General features: G+C 48.3%; 1 protein-coding gene and 1 pseudogene across 3 annotated transcripts in view; one reads left to right on the top strand and one right to left on the bottom strand.

The window, feature by feature from the left end:
- PTK7 (protein tyrosine kinase 7 (inactive)) overlaps nucleotides 1–25,786 on the bottom strand; it is an 82,018-nt gene extending 56,232 nt beyond the window's left edge. For both annotated transcript variants that reach the window (XM_017957871.3, XM_021937308.2), the window contains exon 1: nucleotides 25,500–25,786. In XM_017957871.3, coding sequence (XP_017813360.1) covers nucleotides 25,500–25,578 — 79 coding nt within the window. In that variant the 5' untranslated portion in view covers nucleotides 25,579–25,786. The remainder of the gene's footprint in view (nucleotides 1–25,499) is intronic.
- LOC101014737 lies at nucleotides 5,114–5,638 on the top strand (annotated as a pseudogene). The gene has a single exon (XR_646012.2). The product of XR_646012.2 is annotated as a thioredoxin pseudogene (transcript).
- Nucleotides 25,787–26,644: the final 858 nt, after the last annotated feature.

The following is a 26,644-nucleotide window of genomic DNA, read 5'->3' as shown; positions in this document are numbered from 1 at the left end:
TCAATACAGTTTCCATTATAATGGTTTATGCCTGAGAATTTTTGTTTTTATTTTTATTGATTCTGTGAATGGATAAATGTTCCTGTTGTATTTTCTTTTTTTTTTTTTGAGACGGAGTCTCGCTCTGTCGCCCAGGCTGGAGTGCAGTGGCCGGATCTCAGCTCACTGCAAGCTCCGCCTCCCGGGTTTACGCCATTCTCCTGCCTCAGCCTCCCAAGTAGCTGGGACTACAGGCGCCCGCCACCTAGCCCGGCTAGTTTTTTGTATTTTTTAGTAGAGACGGGGTTTCACCGTGTTAGCCAGGATGGTCTCGATCTCCTGACCTTGTGATCCACCCGTCTCGGCCTCCTAAAGTGCTGGGATTACAGGCGTGAGCCACCGCGCCCGGCCTTCCTGTTGTATTTTCTAAATGGTTACTTGCTGATAAGTAGCAAACCTTCTGGGTTTTGTGTAGGTTTTGTATTTGCCCAAATGACTCAGTTCTCTCACTGATTGTAGTAGTTTTTCAGTTGATAATTGGGTTTCCCATGTAAAAAAGGTACCTCTGCAAAAACATTAACTTTATTTAGACTTTTAGTCTTTTTTTTCCTGTGAGTGACAGGGTCTTGCTCAGTTGTCCAGGCTGCAATCCTCTCATCTCAGCCTCCCAACTAGCTGGGACTATGGGTGCATGCCACCTGGCTATATTCTTTCTTATAGCATTATTTCAGCTAAAAGAATAATAAATAGTAGTGACTTTATTATTTTAATTTAGTGACTTCTTTAATGCAAATAGCATTGCATTTCATTTTTAAGTATAATGATGGCTATGTTTTTTTTTTTTTTAAATCAGAAACGGATGTTAATTTATATCTAGTGTCATTTTTGCCTCTATTGAGAGAATTGTGTGACACCTCTGAGGTTTTTTTTTTTTTTTTTTTGGTAGGGGTAGGAGGAACAACGTCTTGCTCTGTTGCCCAGGCTGGAATGCAGTGGTGGGATCTCAACTCACTGCAACCTCCACTTCCTGGGTTTAAGCAATTCTCCTGCCTCAGCCTCCCAAGTAGCCGGAATTACAGGGACCCACCAACACAACCGGCTAATTTTTTTTTTTTTTTTTTTGAGACAGAGTCTTGCTCTTTCACCCAGGCTGGAGTGCAGTGGCACGGTCTTGGCTCACTGCAACCTCCATCTCCTGGGTTCAAGCAATTCTCCTGTCTGAGCCTCCCAAGTAGCTGGGACTACAGGCACCTGCCACCACACCCAGCTAATTTTTGTATTTTCAGTAGAGACGGGCTTTCACCATATTGGTCAGGCTGGTCTCAAACTCCTAACCTCAGGTGATCTGCCCACCTCAGCCTCCCAAAATGCTGGGATTACTGAGCCACCTCACCTGGCCAAGAGATGCTCCCCAGAATGGCTCGAACCACCCACCTCCAGAGTTGGAGGTAAGCACACCAATCAATCCACGACATGGAGGGTCGAGTGGTGCTCTGTATTTTTTTTAGTAGAAACAGGGTCTCACGATGTTGGCTGGGCTGGTTCTCAAACTCCTGACCTCAGATGATCTGCCCACCTCGGCTTCCCAAAGTGCTGGGATTACAGGCATTAACCACCATGCCCAGCCACCTCTGACATCTTATGTTGATGAATTATAAAGGGTAAGCCATCCATGCATTTTTGGGAATACATCCTTTACTTCTTTATGGTACATTATCCTTTATCATAGTGTTAGATTTAATTTTCGAGTATTCTATATTAGACTTTTACACCAACGTTTCTAAGTAGTGTGGTTTTCTTTTCTGCACTGTCAGCATTTGAGAACAAGGCTATATCAACTTTGTGACATACACAGGCTGTTGTCCATCTGTTCCTTGGCTCTGTGACAGTCTCTACAAAGCATTTACAGGCTCTACTTCTTCAACATTTTTCAAAATTTCCCCTCCAAACTATTTGATACAATTATCTTTCAGTCGTTTTTAACAGTTACTCGTCTATCCAGTCATTCAATTTTTTTTTTCACATCTGCTTAGTTTTTTATTTAGTTAAGTATTAAGGACCAGTTAATCAACTCATTAGATTGGTCAGGGCAAGACACTTGAACTATGCAGCAGGATTTAAAAAGCAGTTGGTTTTTGGTAGTTCTCTGGTAACCACACAAACACATACACACAAATTTGTAAACTACTCTGAATATTGGATTTCCCCCGTGATCTTGTATAATAATGTGCTGTTCACAATCTGCAGTATTTTGGAAAGTATATAAATTGGACACGGCCAAATTAAAGATATTTCATAAACGCCTATAAAGTATTTGGGAACTTCAGCTGTATTCCCCAAAAAATCAGTTTTAAACTATAAAGAACAAAAATGCATATAAAATCAAAACAGATTTAACAGACGTCTTTGAAAAAAATCAAATTATAATTCAATTTTCTACTTTTTCAAATATGACTAAGAAAAAGAGTCACAAGTAGTAATGTCTACCATCTTTTAAAAAATCCTCTAATAATTTTTTTTGAGACCGAGTCTCGCTCTGTCGCCCAGGCTGGGACTGCGGTGACGCGATCTGGGCTCACTGCAAGCTCCGCCTCCCGGGTTCACGCCATTCTCCTGCCTCAGCCTCCCGAGTAGCTGGGACTATAGGTGCCCACCACCACGCCCGGCTAATTTTTCGTATTTTTAGTAGAGACGAGGTTTCACCGTGTTAACCAGGATAGTCTTGATCTCCTGACCTCGTGATCCGCCTGCCTCGGCCTCCCAAAGTGCTGGGATTACAGGCATGAGCCACTGCGCCTGGCCCAACCAACCAGATTCCTTAATAAATTTCAGTCATTATATTTCCCTGGCACAGATTTATTAGCATAGCACCAAACATGGTAACCCCTGATAAATATTAAAATATTTTCCTATCACAATGGTCACAATTCTAACTATTAGTAAACACTTTCTTAAATGGTAGCCCTCTCTGTTAAATGGTAAGCTCTCTGGGGACAGTGAACTTGTCCTTCCCGTTTCCCACTCTATCTATAACCCTAGTACCTACTGGGTACCTAGAATGTACTCAAGAAATAGCTGTGGGCCAGGAGCAGTGGCTCATGGCTGTAATCCCATCACTTTGTGCAGACTGCTTGAGTTCAGGAGTTTGAGACTAGCCTGGGCAACATGGCAATACCCTGACTCTATAAAATTTTTTTTTTAATTAGCCAGGCATGGTAGTGTGTGCCTGTAGTCCCAGCTACTCAGGGGGCTGAGGTGGGAGGACTGCTTGAGTCTGGGAAGTCAAGGCTGCAACGAGCCATGATTGCACCACTGCACTCCAGCCTGGGTGACAGAGTGAGATACTATCTCAAAAAAAAAAAAAAAAAAAAAGGAAAAATAGTTGTGAAGCTATGAATGAAATTAAAGCTTCTTTTTTTTCTTTGTTTTGCCTATTGTCCTTTTATTTTTCTACATTAGAAATGCCAAAGTCATGTCTTTTTTTTTTCTAAGTACTGGATCCTAAATGACTTATCTATTTTATATTTTTAATTTCAAATTTATTAACTTCAAAGTTATATTCAAAAGAAAATTAATAATCAAATTATTTCCTAAAAACAAGACTGAAATAAATGAAAATAAATTAATCCGTTGGCCTAAAGTTAGAAAAAATAAAACAAACTTTGCCATTATTATAGGTTTGTATCATGTAAAGAACATGAAACTTTCCTATTGAATCTAAACTCCATTTCAGTTGGAGGCTTATTCCACTGAAATTTATCATCATGACTGATATATCCGTCTTTGCTTTTATCTGTTTCGCATTTTAATACTACAATGCTGCTTCTTTTGTTGTAAATATGATTTCATTTAGTTTCTTCACCTCTTATGATCTGCAAAGATTATTTCTTGCTTTTTAATTCTAGTAGCATACCATTTACTACTTTTAAAAATATTGGCCGGGCGCGGTGGCTCAAGCCTGTAATCCCAGCACTTTGGGAGGCCGAGACGGGTGGATCACGAGGTCGGGAGATCGAGACCATCCTGGCTAACACAGTGAAACCCCGTCTCTACTAAAAAATACAAAAAACTAGCCGGGCGAAGTGGCGGGCGCCTGTGGTCCCAGCTACTCCGGAGGCTGAGGCAGGAGAATGGCGTAAACCCGGGAGGCGGAGCTTGCAGTGAGCTGAGATCCGGCCACTGCACTCCAGCATGGGCGACAGAGCCAGACTCAGTCTCAAAAAAAAAAAAAAAAAAAAAATATTGACTTGGCAGGACGCAGTGGCTCACTCCTGTAATCCTAACACTTTGGGAGGCTGAGGCGGCTGGATCACCTGAGGTCAGGAGTTCGAGACCAGCCTGGACAACATGGCAAAACCCCATCTCTACTAAAAAATGCAAAAATTAGCCAGGCGTGGTGGTGAGCACCTGTAATCCCAGCCACTTGGGAGGCTGAGGCAGGAGAATTGCTTGAACCCTGGAGAAGGAGGCTGCAGTGAGCTGAAATTGCACCACTACACTCCAGCTTGGGTGACAGAGTGAGACTCTGTCTCAAAAAAAAAAATTTGCTTCTTTTTTCCAGCAGCATTCCAAGAGAGAAATGACAGGATGTGAACTAAGCCCAGGACTAGGAGACTAAAGGAGAGGGAATGGATTTGAGAGCAGTGAAGGGCATACTAATCAATGGAGAAGAGGAATAAAAAAATCTAGGCAGCAAGCAGTGCCTTAAGGGTCCCCAAGTCCATGTTGAGGAGGAGTTGGGGGCTCATGCTGAGTGTCTCTCAAGTTCACCTCCCAGAACAGCAACCCTTGCAACACACACCTCACTAGACCCTCACCATAACCCATGAAGCAGATATTACCATTTCCATTCTACAGATGAAGAAACAGAGCTCAGAAAAGTTCAACTGAATTCTGGTCTCTGGAATCCAAAAACGTCTTGAGCTACCACTGGGCAGCTGAGGCAGGGTTAGGCTGCGTGGGAAAACTGAGGACAAGACTTTGACCCACTGAATCAACCTTATCATCAAGTTGCAGGCCACAAAAAGAACATACCTGATAAAATAGAAAATAGAAAGCAGCAGATAATTCAGCGCTAACTGGTGAACAGAGAACAGACACAGTCTCAAAGATCAGGGATAAAATCTCCAGTGGGGAAGCTTGGTCTGGTGCTTTGTATCCGTTTCCATCGGTCCTTACAGCCGCTCGTCAGACCCCAGCAGCAAAGATGGTAAAGCAGATCGAGAGCAAGGCTGCTTTTCAGGAAGCCCTGAACACCACAGGTGATAAACTTGTAGTAGTTGACTTCTCAGCCACGTGGTGTGGGCCTTGCAAAATGATCAAGCCTTTCTTTCATTCCCTCTCTGAAAAGTATTCCAACGTGGTATTCCTTGAAGTAGATGTGGATGACTGTCAGGATGTTGCTTCAGAGTGTGAAGTCAAATGCATGCCAACATTCCAGTTTTTTAAGAAGGGACAAAAGGTGGGTGAATTTTCTGGAGCCAATAAGGAAAAGCTTGAAGCCACCATTAATTAATTAGTCTAATCATGTTTTCTGAAAACATAACCAGCCATTGGCTATTTAAAACTTGTAATTTTTTTAATTTACAAAAATATAAAATATGAAGACATAAACCCAGTTGCCATCTGTGTGACAATAAAACATTAATTCTAACGCTTTAAAAAAAAAAAATCTCCAGTGGGCACTGGGCTCCCACACTGCCAGTTACCTGAACAACCCTGGGTTATCTGGCCATCTCGGCATAATTAGTAATCATGGAGGTGGGGATGTTTGGATGACAAATTATCTGATCATCCCAGCAATGCCCCGCATTTGAACCATGTTTACCAATTTTTATAGATTATTCTGTGTGAATTTCACAGGCCCACTGCAGAACAGTGATTCGGAAACTTTTTTGGTCATAAACCTGTTAAGAATCTGATGAAAGCTATAATCTCCCTCTCCACAAAAACAACAAATACAAAATCGTGTATGTAATTTTGACACGTTCATATCCTTTGACAGAGCAACTCCACTTCCAGGAATTTGCCCTACAGATATACAAGCACAAGGGCAAAGACAGATACAAGGATATTTGTGGTGGTATTGTTTAAAATAGGAAACCCTCCGAAACAAACCTGAAGTCCACCAGTAGGGCGCTGGTGAAATAAACCAGGGAAGTGGGGGCAGGATGGGGTGAGGGAGTATAGACAGCACTGGCTTCACGCTTAGCTTCCCCTTAAAAGATGCAGGGGCCTTCCTGCCCCCCTACCCAACCTGGTGCCCCCAACTCAGCAAGGTCCCTGGAGAGGAAGAAATGCAAGCAAGCGCACAGGAGGAGGCTAAATAATGAATTGTAAGTGTGTGTTTTCTTTGGCCAGGGCAGTCTGGCCAAGCTCTGGGGGCTGCTGGGCAAACATTTTTCATATTTTAGTAGCTGGCCTATGCCCAAAGCAGTCAAAAGTTAAGCAAGCTTTGAATGAGCTGCTCCCTTGCTCTCCAAGGTCCCAAGAATTCTTAATGAGGTTCTAAGGCAGTGGCCTCCAGGCCTCCAGCAAACTGGTCATGTTGCCTTAAATATCACTTACCCTTCACTACTTTTAATGAATGCAAATGATTCAGCAACAAAACACTTAGCCTGAAGCGAAATCCGTCTTTGTGCAGCCGGTTTCACCAGCTTGCTGACAGCCCAGCTCAGGCAGGGCCCTACCGGACAGGCAGGCAGGCTGGCCCAGCGGAGCCGCAGGTGCCCAGGCTAGCCCAGGCAGACCCCTGCACACCCAGGGCAGCAGCAGCAAAAGGCAGGAAGTGCAGAGCACAAGGGAAGATCTCCATCCCACCCACCACCCCAGCGACCAGGTGCAGACCTTCACAATTCCACCTCTTTATGACTCTGGCTCCAGGGCAGAGGAAAGTGTGAGCAGGAAAAACAAAAGGTATTTATTTGATCTAAGGAATGGGGCTTGGTCCCAGGCACCTCAAAGGCTTGTCCGGTCACCACCCACCCCCACCTCCCCTTCACCTGAGGCCAGGTTCCAGAGGAACTCAGAAAGAGAACCCGCAAAGCTCGCAAAGCTCGCTTGGATCCCGGCCCTCCTTCACCAACTGCAAGGAAGTGACAAAAACAGAGACAGTGTAAAGAACCCAATTTACACCCTGTTTTCGAAGTTCTCTTTTGGCAGCAAAAACTGAAAGCAATTTTTCAGGAGTCTGAGAGCAACTTTTAACTAATTTCTTTCCAACCTGAGGCTCAGGGGGATTTCTTGCCCTGTCAGCCTGATCAACACCTCTCCCCGGGGCTGAGATAGCAGCCCTGGCCCAGAACAGGCAGCTGTTAATTCAGCTGCCACGTCTTCACCAGCTGCTGGCGGGAGACCCACAGAGGTCCATGCAGGCTCTCTCTAGGCTTTCTTGGTCGTGGATGCAAATATGGAATCAGAGGGCATTAGACCCAAACTAGGCAACTGGCTAAACTCAGGACTACTGAGAGCCCACACATATCTGCCTAGCTGCCTTAGACATAAAAAGGGCTTTGAAATATTTGTTGACTTGGTTTAAAAAGGGGCTGACTTGGCCCCTTTCAACCCTCACAGGACAGAGAAGACAAGATCAGTCTCCCCAACAGAAAAAAGTTTCTCATTGTATCTTAGAGGGCCTCCAAAAATAAGTTATATTGCATCAAAAATGCCCTTAGCTGTACATCCGTCTTTCAGAAAAAGAGCACTGCAATTTTCTTAAAACAATCAGGAAGAACATTTCAATGCCGTTCTTCCCCATCAGTTAAGGCACACCATCTATTATATAATACCTTATTATTCAAAACACTCTCATAGAAAGCCAACCGAAGCAGAAAAGAGCATTCCTTAATCGAGGGGCTAAGTCTCCTAGCCCCTGGGACTCTTAAGTTCTTGCCTTCCATTAATTGGCCCCTTTCCTTCCTGGGCCTCAGTGACCACACAGGAAGAATGCTTTCCAAAACCCCTATGTGGTAAAGTGCTTAAGGCTACAGAAGTGAACAGGTAGAAGGCTTGACACACACATCTACACAGCAATCTACTGGTTTTTGTTTTGTTTTGTTGTTTTTTAAAGACAGAGTTTCATTCTTGTTGCCCAGGCTGGAGTGTAATAGCACAATCTTGGCTCACCGCAACGTCCACCTCCCAGGTTCAAGCGATTCTCCTGCCTTAGCCTCTCAAGTAGCTGGGATTACAGGCATCCACCACCACAACTGGCTAATTTTTTTTTTTTAAGTAGAGACTGGGTTTCTCCATGTTGGTCAGACTGGTCTGGAACTCCCAACCTCAGGTGATGCCGCCTGCCTTGGCCTCCCAAAGCGCTGGGACTACAGGCATGAGCCACCATGGCCTGGCCAGCAATCTATTTTAAAAAAACAATTTTGCTTTTGATATTCATACAAAAGGGACACATCTTTCTCTTTTCATCCACCATATAAACCCCATAACCAATCCACCCCACCATCAAATGAACCAGAACTCAACCAAACAAAGAATTCCTTGGCCTTTGGGAAGTTACAATGTGCCTGAAGGGGGAAAGGTGGTGAAGCAGGAGAACAGGGCCTGCAGGAAGGAACCTAAGGCTGTTTCACACCTATGTCCTCCAACTAAATTGAAATGAAAGCCCTGACTTTGCAGGCCTAAGTAACAAAAAGAGCAGAGGCTACTACTCGCTTTGAACCTTTCTGCCAGGCAGATGGGAAATTGGCTGTCTGCAGCCAATCATACTGAGTGCAGATCCTGTCTTCATTTGCAACTATGTAACTTCACTCCAGCCTCTGAATGGTTGCTATCCACAACCAGTCAGACTGACATGCTGGCCCAGTCTTCCTTTGCATAGAAATGTAACTTTGTAACTTCACCCTAGCCACTGACTGGTTGCTTTTTCCAACCAATCAGATGTTTGCACAGGAGCATGACCTTTGCATGAAGTGGCCAGTAGGAAACTTTTAGGGGGTATTTGGGTCCAGGAAGATTTTGCATCCCAGCCCTTAAGCCGCTGCTTGAGTCTGCTCCCGCACTGTGGAGTGTACTTTCATTTTCAATATATCCCTGCTTTCCTTCTTCTGTTGCTTCATTCTTTCTTTGCTTTGCTGGGGGTTTTGTCCAATTCTTTGTTCAAAACACCAAGAACATGGACACTTGCAGTCACGACCCTCTACCAGTGACAGTGTCATTCAGTAATGCTTGGGTAGCACAAAGTAGAATGGATGGCAACCAGTTGTCTCCACAAAGTCAGAATCAGCCTCACACAAGTGTGCTGCTGGGGAAGAAAACGCTACCATCTCCTGTCCGTCTCCTGCCTGCCTGAGCCAGGTCTCCATCCTCTGAGCTCCTGACATTTACTGTGTGCCTCTCTTTGGTCTTCTCTGTACCCTTGTCTTGTTAATCACTCTCTTCAGATTCTGTCTTGATTCACCTACCAGCAATCCATTCCTGGAGTAAACCTCCAGTGTCCCCCAGCTCAGTCTTTCAAGTTGGAGACTGAATTAGCCAGGCGTGGTGGTGGGCGCCTGTAATCCCAGCTACTCTAGAGACTAAGGCAGGAGAATCACTTGAACCCGGGAGGTGGAGGTTGCAGTGAGCCGAGATTGCGCCATTGCACTCCAGCCTGGGCAACAAGAATGAAACTCTGTCTCAAAAAAAAAAAAAAAAAAAAGGAGAACCTGTCATCAGAGAGTCACTGTATTCTTTCCATAATAGACAGACTGTGTGCCTTCTGAGGGATACCTACCTCCTCTTGTAAACATCTCTTGCCTTATGAAGGCTAAAAGTCACCAGCCACCCGCCACCAACATACACACATGCACGCAATACTTAGCATGATGCTTTATGCCTTAAGCATCATTTGTAATTTACATGCCAGACTAAAAGGAAAACGGGTTTTATTGAAAGTTACTGGTAGATGGGAAACAAAACTAGGCCTGTAAATTACAGTTATAACCATCACAGATAACCATCACAGGTATAACCTCCACAGATAACCATCACAGTTATAGTCATCTTTTACTGAGCATTCGCAAGATCACAGACTAAGTCCTTCACATATACTGAATTTAGAAGATGCTCCATTATTTATTTGCACCAAGAGGACAAAGTGGTACTAGTTGAACTAAGACATAATGTTATATACAGTAGTCCCCCCAATCCTGGGGGGGAAACGTTCTATGATCCCCCAGTGGATGTCTGAAACCTTAGATAGTAACAACCCCCAAATGGCATGTTTTTTGCCTATATATACATACCTACAGTAAAATTTCATTTATACATTAAGCACTTGACATCTGTAATCCCAGCACTTTGGGAGGCTGAGGTAGTAGAAGGATTGCTTGAGTCTAGGAGTTCAAGATCAGCCTGGGCAACAGAGCAAGATCTTATCTCTACAAAAATTTAGCTGGGCGTGATGGCACACACCTGCAGTCCCAGCTACTGGGGAGGCTGAGGTGGGAGGATCGCTTGAGCCAAGGAGGTCTTGAGGCTACAGTGAGCCATGACTGCACTACTGCGTTCCAGCCTGGGCAACAGAGCAAGACCACATCTCCAAAGATTAATAAATAAATTAGGCACATTAGGCTGGGCACGGTGGCTCACGCCTTAAATCCCAGCATTTTGGGAGGCCAAGGTGGGTGGATCACGAGGTCAGGAGTTCAAGACCAGCCTGACCAACATGGTGAAACCCCATCACTACTAAAACTACAAAAATTAGCTGGGCATGGTGACACGCGCCTGTAATACCAGCTACTCAGGGGGCTGAGGCAGGAGAATCACTTGAACCCGAGAGGTGGAGGTTGGAGTGAGCTGAGATCGCACCACTGCACTCCAGCCTGGGCCACAGAGCAGGACTCTATCTCAAAAATAAAATAAATTTTAAAAAGAGTCACTTGAACACAAGCACTCTGATACCCTGACATTCGATAAACTGGACAAAGGGATGATTCACATCTTGGGCGGGATGGAGTGGGATATCGAGAGATTTTATCATGCTACTCCGAATGGCATAAAACTTAAAACTTGTAAGCTGTTTACTTCTGGAATTTTCCATTTAATATATTTTGACCATGGGTAGCTGAAACCACAGAAAATGAAACCAAGGATCAGGGGTGACTACTGTAATTAATTATAAGTTACATCCCAATTTCAAAGATGTGCAAATGTGAAAAGAAAAAACATCTAAGAGTTAATGAAATGCAGTACCATCTCACTCAACTCTTGCAAGAACTCTAACGAGACTGGTATTATTATCCCTATCTTACAAAAGAGGAAACTGGGCCAGGCACGGTGGCTCACGCCTGTAATCCCAGCACTTTGGGAGGCTGAGGCGGGCAGATCACGAGGTCAGGAGATCTAGACCATCCTGGCTAACACAGTGAAACCCCGTCTCTATAAAAATATAAAAAATTAGCCAGGCATGGTGGCGGGCGCCTGTAGTCCCAGCTACTCAGGAGGCTGAGGCAGGAGAATGGCGTGAACCTGGGAGGCAGAGGTTGCAGTGAGCCGAGATCACGCAACTGCACTGCACTCCAGCCTGGGCAATGAGCGAGACTCCGTCTCAAAAAAAAAAAAAAAAAAAAAAAAGAGGAAACCGGCTGGGCACGGTGGCTCACGCCTGTAATCCCAACACTTTGAGAGGCCGAGGCAGGCTGATCACCTGAAGTCGGAAGTTTGAGACCAGCCTGGCTAACATGGTGAAACCCCGTTTCTACTAAAACAAAATATACAAAAATTAGCCAGGCATGGTGGCATGGGTCTGTAGTTCTAGCTAGTTGGGAAGATGAGCCAGGAGGGTTGCTTGAACCTGGGAGGCAGAGATTGCAGTGAACCAAGATCGCGTCACTTCACTCCAGCTTGGGCGACAGAGTGAGACTCTATCTCCAAAAAAAAAAAAAAGAGGAAGAAACCGAGGCTCAGAGAAATGAAGTAAACTAAGGTCTCTCAGCCAGTAAGTTGTGGAGCCAGAAGTCAGTTCCTGAACAGATTTCTGAATTTCCCTGGGAAGCAGGGAGCAAAGAGGAGGCAGCCAGGCTTCAGACAGATCCTTCTTGGTTACGCTGACCCATCAGAGGCAAATAACCCTGACTTGGCTGATCCCTAAAATCAGGGTCTTTCTTCAAGTGCACCTTCACAGATCCTACTTCCAGAAACAACAACAAAAAGAAAACAGGTTTCCCTAGCTCCTTCCTTGCAAAATTGGCTGGAAGTGAGGGGGGAACCTCTCAGCCAACTTGTTATATATAAAGCACATTTAACGAGCCTTTCAAGTCCTGGGAGTAGGAGAAGGAAGGGTTCATTGGAAATCTGATACTTTGGCAACAAGCGGGAGGGACAAGGCCCTGAGCATCAGACCCTGAGGATAAACACCATCCCAAACCCCTTTGTCTGCCAGAAGGAGATACTTCCTGGGGGAGCAGGAGGCGGCAATGCTTTTTATGACAAAGCCCACCTAACAACAACCTCCACCGGAGACCTGGCTAGGGTCTTTGTACAACCCACCTAACCATAAACCCTCTATCTTTTCCCAAACCTGCTGGGGTCCCTCTCTCCACAAATACCTGTGACCATCATAAATGCCCTTAAACAGCCCCAGTTTACTGCCCAGCCTGCCTGCTGCTAAATGAGGGCATTTGTTTCAAATTTGCAAATACCGACAGCGGTGGAAACCTAAATCCATCCCTAAAATGAAATGTTCTGCATTCCTCCAGGCCTGAAGCACCATGCTTCAAAAGCTGCAAGAGGCCCCAGCTGTTTACTCTCTGGTGGGGCTATTGGGAGAGGTATTTTCCTGCTCCCTGAGGAGGCTCCTTTGATCCAGGCAAAGTGGGAAGGGGCAGAGAGGGGTGCCACCCACACCAAGGCTAGGCTGGGCCCATACTCTCCTACCCCTTTCTGGGTCACCAGCAGCAGCTGTGCAGCGCCTAGAAAAGGGACTCTCTTGGAAAGGCCCAAGTAGAGACTAAAATTGCTGTCTGGAGACAGAGCAAGTTGGCTTGGTGGCTTCCGCAGATCTCTCAAGCCATGTTCAAAGGCCCTTCAGACAAAGGTAGAGGGTAAGGAAAGGCACAGGAGGCTGCACAGCCGCTGAGAGCACCCCAGCCTCTTACACAGGCAGAAACAAAGGACAAGGTCCCCACCCTGTTCTTCCCAGTCTACCGCACAGCTCAGGACACTCCATCAAAACAGGGTGCAGGTGTTTACTAAATAACAGCCTTTTGTTCTAAGAAGTTTTGCTAAAGGGGAGGGGGGATAGGGAAGAAAGAGAGAGAGCCCTTCTTGCAGGTCTCTAGGGCTGTTCCAGGACCCAGCCTAGCCCCCTCCCCTCAGTACTCCTCCTGTAAGAGGCCTGGATCCCTGGGGTAGAGGAGGAGCTCAGATCATGGGCAGAAAAGCTGCTGTGTAGCTGGGCATTTTTTTAATTGGTCAGTTTAACAACTGGTTTAATCTGCTAAAGGAACTAAACTGATAGAATGCTTTGTTCTTTGTGCTGAAACTATAAGAGATCGACAGCATTTCCTTTTTTCTTCCCCCTGAGGTTGTAAGACAATGTTTTATTTGTGATTTGTTTTGTTTTTCAGGTAGCTGAAAATTAGGTTTGGATCTCAAATGCCATCCTAGCACTCTCTAAGGATCTGTTGGCCTGACGGAGCCTTCTCCCTCTTCTTCTAGGTGGGAAACAGCCCAGCTTTGTAAACAGATGAGCTACAATGGAATCACATCACCTTTGCATCCTCCCTTTGCATCCTCCCGTGATCCTCCCGTGATAGAACGTAGGTTCCCACACTGGAGTCTGAGAACCTCAGAAGCAGAAGAACAAACTCAGCAGAATCACCAAGAGCGGTCAACAGTTCAGCCAAAGAGAGATACACCTGGCACAAGAAAAGTGGCATCTCCCAGAATGTCAAGGTCATGATCCAACCTCGCCTGAACACTCCTGAGGGTTAAAAGACTTGACTCCAAAGTCAGAAATTAAAGGGAAATCTACATCATTAGGCCCCTACTATGGGGCAGGGCCTGGAGCACCAAGCGTGGGCACATCTACCTACGCAAAAGTAGTATGAGGTGGCAAACTCTATTAACCACTATGGGGATGACTCTATTACCTCCTACGTGGTCTCCACCACAGCACTGCTCAGCGTACAACTCCCAGCAGGAAGCAATGATCTGGAATGCACCTACAAGCCAGGGCCTGCAACTGCCTGTGACCTTCCAACAGCACCAGGAGGAGGAGGCTAAGGATTCATGGGTTCATGAGAAAAGCTCAAGCCATTGGGATTTAGGCACAGTGCCCTAGCCTTTTAGACTATATATAGTTTCACCATAACTCTTTTTATTTATTTATTTTTTTGAGATGGCATCTCACTCTCACCCAGGTTGGAATGCAGTAGCATGATCTCAGCTCACTGCAACCTCTGCCTCCCAGGCTCAAGCCATTCTCCTGCCTCAGCCTCCCGAGTAGCTGGGATTACAGGCATGCACCACCACAGCCGGCTAATTTTGTGTTTTTAGTGGAGATGGGGTTTCATCACGTTGGTCAGGCCGATCTGGAACTCCTGATCTCATGATCCACCTGCCTTGGCCTCCCAAAGTGCTGGGATTACAGGTGTGAACCACCACACTAGCTTCAGCCCTGTTCCTCACCAGCTCTGCCGTGCTGGGCAGATTGTGCTTTTGTGCCTCAGTTTCTTTCCCTGTCAAATACTCTCTCTCCTAAATCTTTACAGCACCCTTTGCACCCAGAGAATTATACCCTAATACCCACATCACCAGTTGGTCAAGTCTAAACACATCTGTGCCCACGCACTAGAGACTCCAGAATAAAAAGCAGCCCTTAGATTAAAGTGCTCTCCCTAAACCCAGGGTAAGGAGAGCCTGTAAGGTGTAGCAGAAATAGGGCTGGAGGTGCCACACTGAGTGAGCCTCAGCAAGGGCCCTCCAAGGTCTTCTGTTCTGAAGTTGAAGCCTGAAGAGGAGGATGGGACTTGCCCATGGTCACACAAGCAGTTTCAGGCAAATGTGGAAGGAGAGTCCATGTCTTCCAACACTGAGCCTAGTGCTCCTCCTGGTGCCTCCTCAGGTTCAAGAGGTATGAACAGCACCAGGACACCCAGCGCTGTAGCTTAGCAAGACCCAAGACCTGCCTTTGGGACTGAGGTCCTATCACTTCTCTTGCAGGAATTCCTCTAAATCAGGAATGCCCACACAACTTTACCTGGAGACCCTAGTGTCCCCAGGCAGAGAGGAAACAGGAGAAAGGAAAACTGAAAGCTCCTTAATAAAATGTGAAACAAACTCTGCAGCCCACTCTTCCCAAGGATTCAGCCAGCCTTCCACACCAATTATCACGTAAGGCTAGCAGCCTGTATCGGCAAGACAGCAACATCCTCTCACAGAGAAAAGGGCCCAGAAATAGGCCAAGACTTCAGCAGCCACAGATACACAATGCGCAGTGGGTATAGTAATGGGGCCGCACGCTCATGGGCTTCTCCTATCGTATGTTACAGGCAGGATTGCCCCATCCCACCACCATCGGAGGCAGAACAGTAGTGAAGAGGGCTCACTTGAAACACATTAGAACAGAGGCATCAAAATCATCTTGGTCCATCAGCTGGGAAACAAAGAGCCACTAGTTGCAAGGCCTTCATGCCAATGGAACAGCCACCTTTGACTGTACAGGTTGTACACTGCTCAAGATGTCTGACCAAAGAACCAACACTGAAATACTGCCTGAACCCTGGTGCAGGACTGCATCTACCTGGAGGAAGGGGTATTTTTTTTTTCTTTTTTTTTTTTCTTTGAGATAGGGTCTCGCTCAGTTGCCCAGGCTAGAGTGCAGTGGTGCAATCACATCACAGCTTACCCACTTCAGCTCTGACGTCCCAGGCTCAAGCAATCCTCCCGCCACAGCCTTTGAGTAGCTGAGACTACAGGCGTGCGCCACCACGCCCAGCTAGTTTTTTTTTGTATTTTTTGTAAAGACAGGGTTTCGTCTTGTTGCCTAGGCTGGTCTCAAACTCCTGAGCTCAAGTGATCCACTTGCCTCTGCCTCCCAAAGTGCTGGGATCACAGGCGCGCCCACGACTCCCAGTGCGCCCACGATTCCCAGTGCACCCACGACTGGGAGTACTTATTTGTAATGTGCACAAAGGTACCGTATGAACTAGCTGCTGGGACACCTCAGCAGTCCCAAAGGCACACAAACGTTCTCCTCATTGCCCCGCCACCACCCCAAGGAGGAGACAAAAAAAAAAAAGAAGCCAGAGTGTCTCCTGGAGGGGAGGCTGTGCATGAGGGGAGCCCACTGCCCTTGGCCACACAGAACCTCAGGAACCTCCCCACAGCATAGACAGAAGTTCCCACAAATTACACAGAGTCGCTGACTGGGGAAACCCCCACAGCCATCCAGTGATTATAGAAACCCCTCCCTTGGGTATCATAAAAGTCTGCCTAGGCTGCATGAAGCACAATTCACTACCCATTCCCTGACAACCTCAGCATGCCGGGAGAGACAGTGGCCCTTAAGCAGCACCAACCCACCCCTTGGGAGAATCTGCTACTGAGACAGACAGAGGGAGAATTCCCACCAGGAAAATGTGGCTGTGTGTGGCTCCCATATTTCTGGGTTGCTGTTGGAATACTGAGACCCATTTAGAAAACCTGTGCTTTTGAATGAGGAAGCCAGTCTTTTTCTTTTCTTTTCTTTCTTTTTTTTTTTTTTTTGAGACAGAGTTTCGCTCTTGTTGCCCAGGCTGGAGTGCAATGGCGCAATCTCAGCTCACCACAACCTCGGCCTCCCAGGTTTGAGTCATTCTCCTGCCTCGGCCTCCCAAGTAGCTGGGATTACAGGCATGCCCGGCAAATTTTGTATTTTTAGTAGAGACGGGATTTCTCCATTTTGGTCAGGATGGTCTCGAACTCCCGACCTTAGGTGATTCGCATGCCTCAGCTTCCCAAAGTGCTGGGATTATAGGCATGAGCCACTGCATCTGGCCCAAATGAGAAAACCATTTCTAAGGCTGCTAGTCAAGAGGCACTTTGTTGAGCCTTCGGCAAACCATTCTAGAGTCAGAGGGCTGGAGAGAAAGGCTGACACCTCTGGCCGGGCACAGTGGCTTATGCCTGTAATCCCAGCACTTTGGGAGGGCAAGGCAGGCGGATCACAAGGTCAGAAGTTCAAGACCAGCCTGACCAATATGGTGAAACTCTGTCTCTACTGAGAATACAAAAATTAGCCGGGTATGGTGGCGGGCGCCTGTAATCCCAGCTACTTAGGAGGCTGAGCAGGAGAATGGTGTGAACCCAGGAGGCGGAGGTTGCGGTGAGCCAAGATCACACCACTGCATTCCAGCCTGGGTGACAGAGAGAAAGAAGGGAGGGGAGGGGAGGGAAAAGGAGGGGAGGGGAGGGAAAAGGAGGGGAGGGGAGGAAGAAAAAAGAAAAAAGGCTGACCCCTCAAAAGGAAACAGCTGGCCAGGACAGTCTCTAGGAAGAACCCTCAGGGCTAGCCAGAGGGGCTGCTTCCCAGGGGTCACCCATTTCCACGGCTGAGGAGCATTATATCACAACTTCACAGGGGCCAGCAAGGCAGGCAAAAGCATCACTTGCATTGTGCTGATGAGGAAACTGAGGCTCGGAAAGGTTAACTAACCAGCTCAGGGTCATGTGGGTATGCAGCAATTGATCCAGGACCAGAATACAGAAAAACTGGTGTCACGGGTCTATAGATGTCTCTTCTCTTACTTCATCGCTTATGGCTGCTGTGTGATAGTAGAACAGAACCACCCAGGTTTTCAGAATCCTGGTCTGATGACTTTACATCATTCTGAGGCCATCACTGACTACATCTATTCAGCAAGGTCGGGTCCTCTCTCCTCTCTAAAGCCCTCCCACCCCCATTTGCTCCTACATCTCAGACTTACCATCCCACACATTCTGGAATGTACTTCTATTCTACTTAGCACTTTACCAAATGGTGTCTTTCATACTTCATCTGATTTACGTTTCTCCATCTTGTCTTCCTCCTGCGTCCCATGGCTCCTCAGACAGCTTCACCCATAGAAGACACTCAAGCACTTTGAATGAACTCCCTCCTAAGCTCCCCACTATTAATACCGCCCTTTTTCTCAACACCACACCTCCACTTCAGACTGACAAATTCTCCTTATGGCTACTCAATGGTTCTCACACTTAAGCGTAGGTAAGAATCTCCAGGAAGCTCTATAAATGCAGTTTCCAGGCTGGGCATGGTGGCTTACACCTGTAATCCCAACACTTTGGCAGGCAGAGGCAGGAGGATTGCTTGAGCCCAGGAGTTCAACAGCCTGGGCAACACAGCAAGACCTCGTCTCTACTAAAAATAAAAAATAAATGTAAAAAACTAGCCAGGTACGGTGGCATGCACCTGTGATCCCAGCTACTTGGGAGGCAGAGGCGGGAGAATCACTTGAGCCCAACAGGACAAGGCTGCAGTGAGCTGTGATTGCACCACTGCACTCCAACCTGGGTGACAGAGTGAAACCCTGTCTCAAAAATAAATGAATAAAAATTAAAATGCAGTTTCCTTTAGAAATCTGACCTATGTAACTGGATTGGCTATTCAAAAACAACATAATCTAACAAAAAAATAAAATGCATGTTCTGGCATCTCCCTCAATAATTCTGATGGGCAGGTCTGCAGTAAGGCCCAGGAAACTAAAATTTTCTTCAGTACTTTGGTGACCTGCCCTCTCACTATACTCTCCACTCTACGTCTTTGAGAAACACGTATCTATACCTTCCTAATATGTGACTTACAATCCCTACCCCACGACTTGGAACCTTGTCTTCAGAAATTATATACACACCCAAACCTGTGAGTGCATATCCCACTTATCAAGGCTTACACTTGTAACAGGGGCTTGGGATCTGCAGGACACCTGGTGGATGACATTCTAGTCACCTGAGCATTCACTCAACACATACCCCAGTTAATGCACACAGCAGATGAGAGTTTAGCAATGTCAAACCAAGTAGCGAGAGGGGAAAGGCGCCTGTGTGCGTGTCAGCCCTTCGAACCAAGCTTCCTCCCTGCCCCACTGCTGTTTGTGTAACATTACTGGGAGGGAAATGGCCTAAATGCAGAGAAGAAAAGAGGATGGAAAAAGTGACATACTACAGAGGGCTTCCTCAAACCGCTGATTAGCTGTGGCAGCTCTCGGGCCAGCTCCACCAAAGTGCCAGGGGGCTCAGTAGTGAACTCAGAGAATTCCAACATAGGGCTCTAACCAGCTACAATGGCAGTACTTTCACACCCTCAGAAAAAGGACCAGGCAGATGGGGGCCAGAGCAGGAATCGAGGAGAGGAGCAGGCGGCAGCTCCAGGGCAAGGTGAGGGCCAGCGCCAGCAACTGTGGCCCTGAGTCTGTAACCCCACCATGTGGCTCTGGCCAGGGGTAGTGTCCAGGCACAGCAGCAGAGAGGCATCTACTGAGGTTAGGGAGAGCAGGAGGTTGAGGGACGCAGGCCAAGGACACCCGACCCTGTTTAATGACCCTTTCTTCCATCAGGAAAACACCAAAGACTGAATCCTTGGCCCCCAACTGCTCTTGGCTCCAATATTAGAGTCTGAACCGGCCAACCTCTGTCCCAGACGAGTCTCACAGAAGCTGCATTGGCTTAAACACAGACTCACACAAACCCCCTCACTCCAGAATATGAAATGCTCCAAAGACTAACAACACTACAACTGTCAAAGCCCAGCGGAGACATGCCTCCCTTTATGAACCAAATGTATTCCTGAAAAGTTGTCTGTCAACCAAATTTCTGCCTAACAAATCCAGTTTCTCCACTGACTTTCGTTATAAAATCAGTCATATTTTCCTCTAGGAAAAGCTGAGGTTTTGAGAGGAGCTAAACATCAGGCTGAATATTGCAGACTTTCTAGAGTCACACATTTAATGGAGAAATTTCTTGACAAAGTCTAATTCAAGTTAAACCCAAAGGAGGTAATTTTTAAGCGTGCACATCACCCCAAGGAGTGTTCACATAAAGTAAGTTATTTAAAGCAAATCTTCAAATACTGTGCAGGATCTCAGCTCCCAATTTATACTGTTGCAACAAAAGCTATGTGCCTTGAGATTCTGTATAAAGAAGGAAGCCTAGGCCAGGACTTCTGGAACTCTGGGGTACAGAGTCACCTGAGGATCTTGTTAAAATGTAGATTGCGGCAGGGTATGGTGGCTCACGCCTATAATCACAGTAATCTCAGCACTTTGGGAGGCCGAGATGGGCGGATCACAAGGTCAGGAGTTCGACACCAGCCTGACCAACATGGTGAAACCGTGTCTCCACTAAAAATACAAAAAAAAAAAAAAAAATAGCCGGGCGTGGTGGTGTGTGCCTGTAATCCCAGCTACTCAGGAGGCTGAGGCAGGAGAATCGCTTGAACCCGGGAGGCAGAGGTTGCAGGGAGCCAAGATCGTGCCACTGCACTCCAGCCTGGGCAACAGAATGAGAACGAGAGTCCACCTCAAAAAAAAAAAAAAAAAAAAACTGCAGATTGCGATTCTGATTCATGCTCTCAGGAATGCTGATGCCATGTGGCCGTGGGTCTTACTTCAAGTAGCGCAGTTATAGATACTCTAGGCCCCTACACAGTTCTCTGAGGAAGCAACTTTAGCACCAGTTTTTAAGCTGCAATCGGCTTCATATGTAGCGGTGCTTGCCCACGCACAGAACTTGCAGAAAGCTAGAAGCCCCACCACATCAAAACTCAGAAAAGCCACCACCAAAACCAGTCAGCCCAGGATCAGGGAAGGAAGGTCTGATCTTTAATTTGGTCACCGTAGAGAAGGCACAAGGAGGAACAGGCAACCCCAACCCAAAGAAGCTGGGGAGGGTGCAAAAGACTCCCAATGCCTAGGATACAAGGGGTTATTTAACCCCACCCTTGATCATTCTGCCCTGCACCGAAATGGTTCATTCACTTTTGAAATAAACCTACATGAGGACCTGTTATATCGGCTGGGTGCAGTGGCTCACGCCTATAATCACAGCACTTTGGGAGGCCGAGGTGGGCAGATCACCTGAGGTCAGGAGTTTGAGACCAGCTTGGCCAACATAGTGAAACCCTGTCTCTACTAAAAATACAAAAATTAACTGGGTGCAGTGGCGCATGCCTGTAATCCCAGGTACTCAAGAGGCTTAGGTAGGAGAATCACTTGAACCTGGGAGGGAGAGGTTGCAGTGAACCAAGATTGAGTCAATGCACTACAGCCTGGGAGACACAGGAAAACTCCATCTCAAAAAAAAAAAAAAAAAAAAAAAACAAAAAAACCCTACATAAAAACCTGTTATAAATAAGTACTGTACTAAACTCTATGGGGGAGCCCTTCAGTAAATTAAAACAAAACCCATCAGGGGCAAAAATATGGATGGTGTCGCAAGAATGACAGTCCAGAAGTTCTACAGGTGTCTACTTTCTGGCAGGAGAGATAGGACAGCTTCAGGGAAGAAGAGGCAGTGGGGCTGGGCAACAGAGAGACAGGAGAAGGCAATGTACACCCGGGGACTGGCCCGAAGGAAAGAAAGGTCGGAGAAAACCAGATATGTGTTAGGAGATGGCAAATAGTCCAGCTGGACTGGAATGGAGGGTTCCAGTAGGTAAAACGTCCATTGTTGGGAATGACTGTAAAGCTGAAAGAATCTTTGAAGCACACCACAGAGGAAAGACCAAGAAAGGGGTGTGTGTGTGTGTGTGTATACTTTTTTTTTTTTTTTTTGAGATGGAGTCTAGCTCTGTTGCCCAAGCTGGAGTGCAGTGGCACAATCTCGGCTCACTGCAACCTCCGCCTCCCGGGTTCACACCATTCTCCTGCCTCAGCCTCCCAAGTAGATGGGATTAGAGGTGTGTGCCACCATACCCAGCTAATTTTTGTATTTTTAGTAGAGATGGGGTTTTACCATGTTGACCAGGCTGGTCTTGAACTCCTGACCTCAGGTTATCCGCCTACCTTGGCCTCCCAAAGTGCTGCGATTACAGACGTGAGCCACTGCACCCGGCCTACTTCATTCTATTTAATCCCCAGCACAACTCTAGAAAGCCCTTTATAGAAGAGGTTGAGAAGCTAAAAGGTTTGTCCAGGGCTACAGGGCCTGCCAATGAGTCTGAGTTGCTGCTTTGCCAGATACACTCCTTATCCCTGGGCTCCACATCCCTCAACAGAGGATCAAAAACATTGGGGGAAGATAAAAATTAAAAACAATACAACAATTAAAAAGAATACAAATTAAAAATACAACAGTTATTTACATAGCATCTCCACTGTAATAGGTACTACATGTAATTTACAGAATTTTTTTTTTTTTTTTTTTTGAGACGGAGTCTCGCTCTGTCGTCCGGGCTGAAGTGCAGTGGCCGGATCTCAGCTCACTGCAAGCTCCGCCTCCCGGGTTCACGCCATTCTCCGGCCTCAGCCTCCCGAGTAGCTGGGACTACAGACGCCCGCCACCTCGCCCGGCTAGTTTTTTGTATTTCTTAATAGAGACGGGGTTTCACCATGTTAGCCAGGATGGTCTCGATCTCCTGACCTCGTGATCCGCCCGTCTCGGCCTCCCAAAGTGCTGGGATTACAGGCTTGAGCCACCGCGCCCGGCCGAGACAGAGTCTTATTCTCTCCTCCAGGCTGGAGTGCAGTGGTGCTATCTCCGCTCACTGCAAGCTCCGCCTCCCAGGTTCACGCCATTCTCCTGCCTCAGCCTCCCGAGCAGCTAGGACTACAGGCGCCCGCCACCACACCTGGCTAATTTTTTGTATTTTTAGTAGAGAACGGGTTTCACCGTGTTAGCCAGGATGGTCTCGATCTCCTGACCTCGTGATCTGCCCGCCTCGGCCTCCCAAAGTGCTGGGATTACAGGCGTAAGCCACCGCGCCTGGCCGCACCCTTGGATTTTGTCATTCTCAGGGAGTCCTATTGCAATTCCCTGCAGATGCCAAGGAAGGACCATACTTTATATCCATTGCTTGAGCTCTGTCCACCACTCAATGCTGCTCTGAACACCAGGAGTTTATCATTTGACAAGTGACATGAAGAGCACCCTCGCCCTGCCACCATACTTCCCAACAGCTGAGAAAAGCCATCACTAATAAAAGCAACTCCTAGGCCTGAATTACAGGCTGCAGAGCCTTGAGGAATCTGCAGACAGCCTATCCCAGAACATGACGACTCAATTTCCCCAAAGAAACAAGAGCCTGGAGGAAAGAAACCAGGGAGGGGGAGGGGAATCGGGATGAGGAAGTGACCACATCTGACTGTCCAAGAGGTTGGGGTTGAGAATCCCAAGTTTCAAACATTAAGCCTCCTCCTCCTCCTCTTCCTCTACCTCCTCCTCCTCCTCCTCCATATTTATTACAACAGCATCTTAAAGTGCAGAAAGTAACTCAGCCATTTATGGCATAATTACCCAGACTTTAAAATGGTCTAATCCACAAACCTAGCCAGCCTAGGTTCCTTACTCCAGCCTTATTAACAGTGGGATCTCACTACAACTCCAGTTAATTACACAAACAATGAGATGGAAAAATCTACTGTGATCTATTAAAAAAATCGTTGCCCCCTGAAATCATGCGTCTGGGGGTGGGTTGAGTCCCAGGATTTCACTAGAAGACAACAGGCGCCTCGGCCTCTACTGAAATTGTTTACAGCACATGGACAGGTTCCACAACAAGGCACATTTGGTGGAACTGATTTAAGGCTCTCATTAAAATGTTCCTTTGTTGAGCACAAGACATCCCCCCACCCCTAAGGAGACTACAGACCTCCTGTCCTAAGCCCTCAGCCTGCCCTAACTTCCCCCAACAGGATCCCCCCCCTCCACACGCACACACTAAACACTAGTCACCAGATTAAGTCAATTAACATCAGAGTCATTTTCTCATGAAAGGAATTTAGGAATTTAGCATTTGTTGAGCAAGAGCCCCATCTTCACCAGAAACTCCCCTTGACTCCAGAACTCTGAACAGCAGCAGTGAAGGCAGCCTCATTGGGCAGACCCACACACCAAAACCCAACCAGAAAAGCCAGGAGGCCTGTGAGCTCGGGCTGCTCGCCCAGATGGCTGGGCCCCCATCCTGGCTGTGCAAAAAAGTTCCATACTTCCTCTGGGAGCAGATGTGGATTCTGCCACGAGCAATAACCACCAAACACATCACAAGAAACATGGGGCAACTCCAAACACCTCCTCCAAATCCCTGGAGCTTACTCTCTTTCCTGGGTTACATTTACCTCTCATTTTACAACTGGGCGCAGGGAAGATGTTGATTCCACCAGCACCAAAACCCCTCCACAGCTGGCAGGCCAGAAAGGTATTAGAAAGGCAGTTCCCTACCCATGCTGTTCCCATTGCCACCTTCAAAGGAGGTGGGAAGTGATCACCTAGGACAGGTCTTCTGGACAGAGCTCCCCAAGAGAAAGCTGCTTCGAGGACCACCAAAGAGTGTTTTGGAGGCTGGGGGGCTTTATTTCCAGTCCGGGCTGTTTGGGATGGGCGGGTGGCTTGATGCTTTCCTGTAAGGCACTTCGACACCTCAGTGGTGACTCTTAGGTGTGACCAAGCCAGGAAATAAAAGCTGCGGGAGTTGGGGGGGGGCGGTGCTGTCTGCCTGGTGATGAGGGCCACACCCGCGTTAAAATACTAAGGCCCCCCAAGAAAAACCTGAATGAGTTCTTTTTGCTTTTCTGTCCTTAGAAAGATTTCCTTTCCTCTGTGAGGACAGCCAGGATGGAAATCCAGGAAGGAGCAAAACAAACCCCGTCCGTACCTTTGCAGCCAGGCCATGCCCGATTTTGGCAGCGGCCTTCACACATTAGTCACCGCGACAGCCTGGGACCCTCGGATCCCCGGATTCGGCCCTGGCACGGAGAGGGCGCAGGGTTCCAGACCAGTAACTAGAAGCCATGGGGCGGCCCCTAATTCTTCCCTTCTTCCGCCCTCACCCGCAGGGCCATCTGGGGTCCCGGCTTTGCCCAGGAACTTGGAGGAGGGAAGCCGGGAGCGTCGGGTCAGCGTAGGTAACAAAGCTCCGCGCTTTGCGCGCCGCAGGTCTGTCCGGCATCGGGCCCCAAACCGGCCACTCTTACCTGGGCTGACCCTGCCGGGTGGGGTGGGGGGACTCCCTTTTCCCCTTCGCACCCCCCACGGGGGGTGCGGGTGGTCTTTTCTCCCCCGACAAGAAACTCCCCATCTGGGCCCGAGAGCCGGCAACTCTCGGCAGTTCTCGAGCAAACTCTCGGCTCAGACCACAAAAACTCAGTGAGGCTGGAAATGCGTCCCCGCAGCGCGGGTGGGAGGGGGACCTGACCGAGTCCCTGGAGGCTTCGTCAGCCTCCCGGCCCCCGGGTTCCTTGCGCCCTTCCGCCGCGAGCCTGCACCCCCAGCGAGCCTCTCCACCACTCCAGGGCCGCTCCAGCCGCCCAAACCCACCTCCCCAGGTGCAGCTTTTTGCCCACGGGCACTCCCGCGCTTCCCAAGCTCTGCGCCCTCAGCTTTCGGGGACTCACCGCCCAGCAGCGGCAGCAGCAGGACGCTGAGCAGAGGCAACCGGCGGGGTCTAGCCAGGGATCCCCGTGTAGCTCCCATCGCGGCGGGCTCGGGAAAAGGAGCTGAGGGCGCACAGCGGGTGCGCAGACTGCGCTCCGCGGCGGGCACAGAAGACGGAGCGCACCGGAGCGCGGGCGCCGCAGCAGCAGCCGCAGCCGGAGCCCGACCCCGAGGCGTCCCGAGCCGGAGCCGCGCGCGCCCGGTACCTCGGAGTCCTCGCGCGCCGCCGCCGCTGCCGCCGCCAAGCCCCGCCCCACGACGCCCCCTCCCCTCCGGCCCCCGCACGGCGCCCCGCCCCCTCGACGCCCCCTCCTCGCCGAGGCGGGGAGGAGCTCAGTAAGGGGAGGGGTCTGGAGAGGGATGGAGAACAGAGAGAGCAAGGCTCAGGAGAGCGCAGGGGACCTGAGAAGGGTAGGGGAGTATTTGCTGTACCTACCACTGACTCTGCAGGGATCCGGGAGAACCTAAGTGACTTGTGAGATGCCATGGACCCTGGGGAGAATGGCCCATTCTGTGCATACCTGGAGGCTCTGGCCAACAGTTCCCCCAGAATTCTCCAAGTGGGGGTAGCGGAAGAGGTGGGCCCCACCCACTCTTCAGCAACCCAAAATCTTACAGGCAGACCCAGAACAGCACGGTGTCCTTAATGTCCCCCAGCAGAGTAACCTGAAGATGCTGTGTAGCCCGGAGAGGGGCTGAAGGGTGCATGACTGGGGTCTGGTTTGGCTCTAGACCAATCTGAACCCAAAGGTAGAAACACGCTGGGTTCTGAAAGCCAGGCTGAAGGCTGCTAAACTGACAAATTCATCCCAAGTCCATCTCCAGGCAGTCTGGGCTGTGTCAGGGTATGGCCAAGTCTCCAGCTGTGGGGAGGCCCAGCACAACCCTTGTTCCAGGCACCCCCCACCCCCCGCGCCACCACCCCCACATTCTTTCTTTGTTGTGAAAGCAGCAAGGGGTGTAGGAGGCGGGTCAGGAGGAGTCAAGCTTTAGAAGATGGGCCCCAGCTGCTGCTCAGGCCTCCAAGATATGCTGAGAGGGGATGGATAGTGCCTTGTCTCCCCTCTGGCTCCGGAGGGCCCCCCAGGCCTGCTTAGTCCTCCCT

Source organism: Papio anubis, chromosome 6 (assembly GCF_008728515.1).
Source record: "Papio anubis isolate 15944 chromosome 6, Panubis1.0, whole genome shotgun sequence".
NCBI lineage: Eukaryota > Metazoa > Chordata > Mammalia > Primates > Cercopithecidae > Papio > Papio anubis.
Note: the sequence above shows the minus strand (reverse complement) of the source record. Positions and strands in the feature narration are given on the sequence as shown.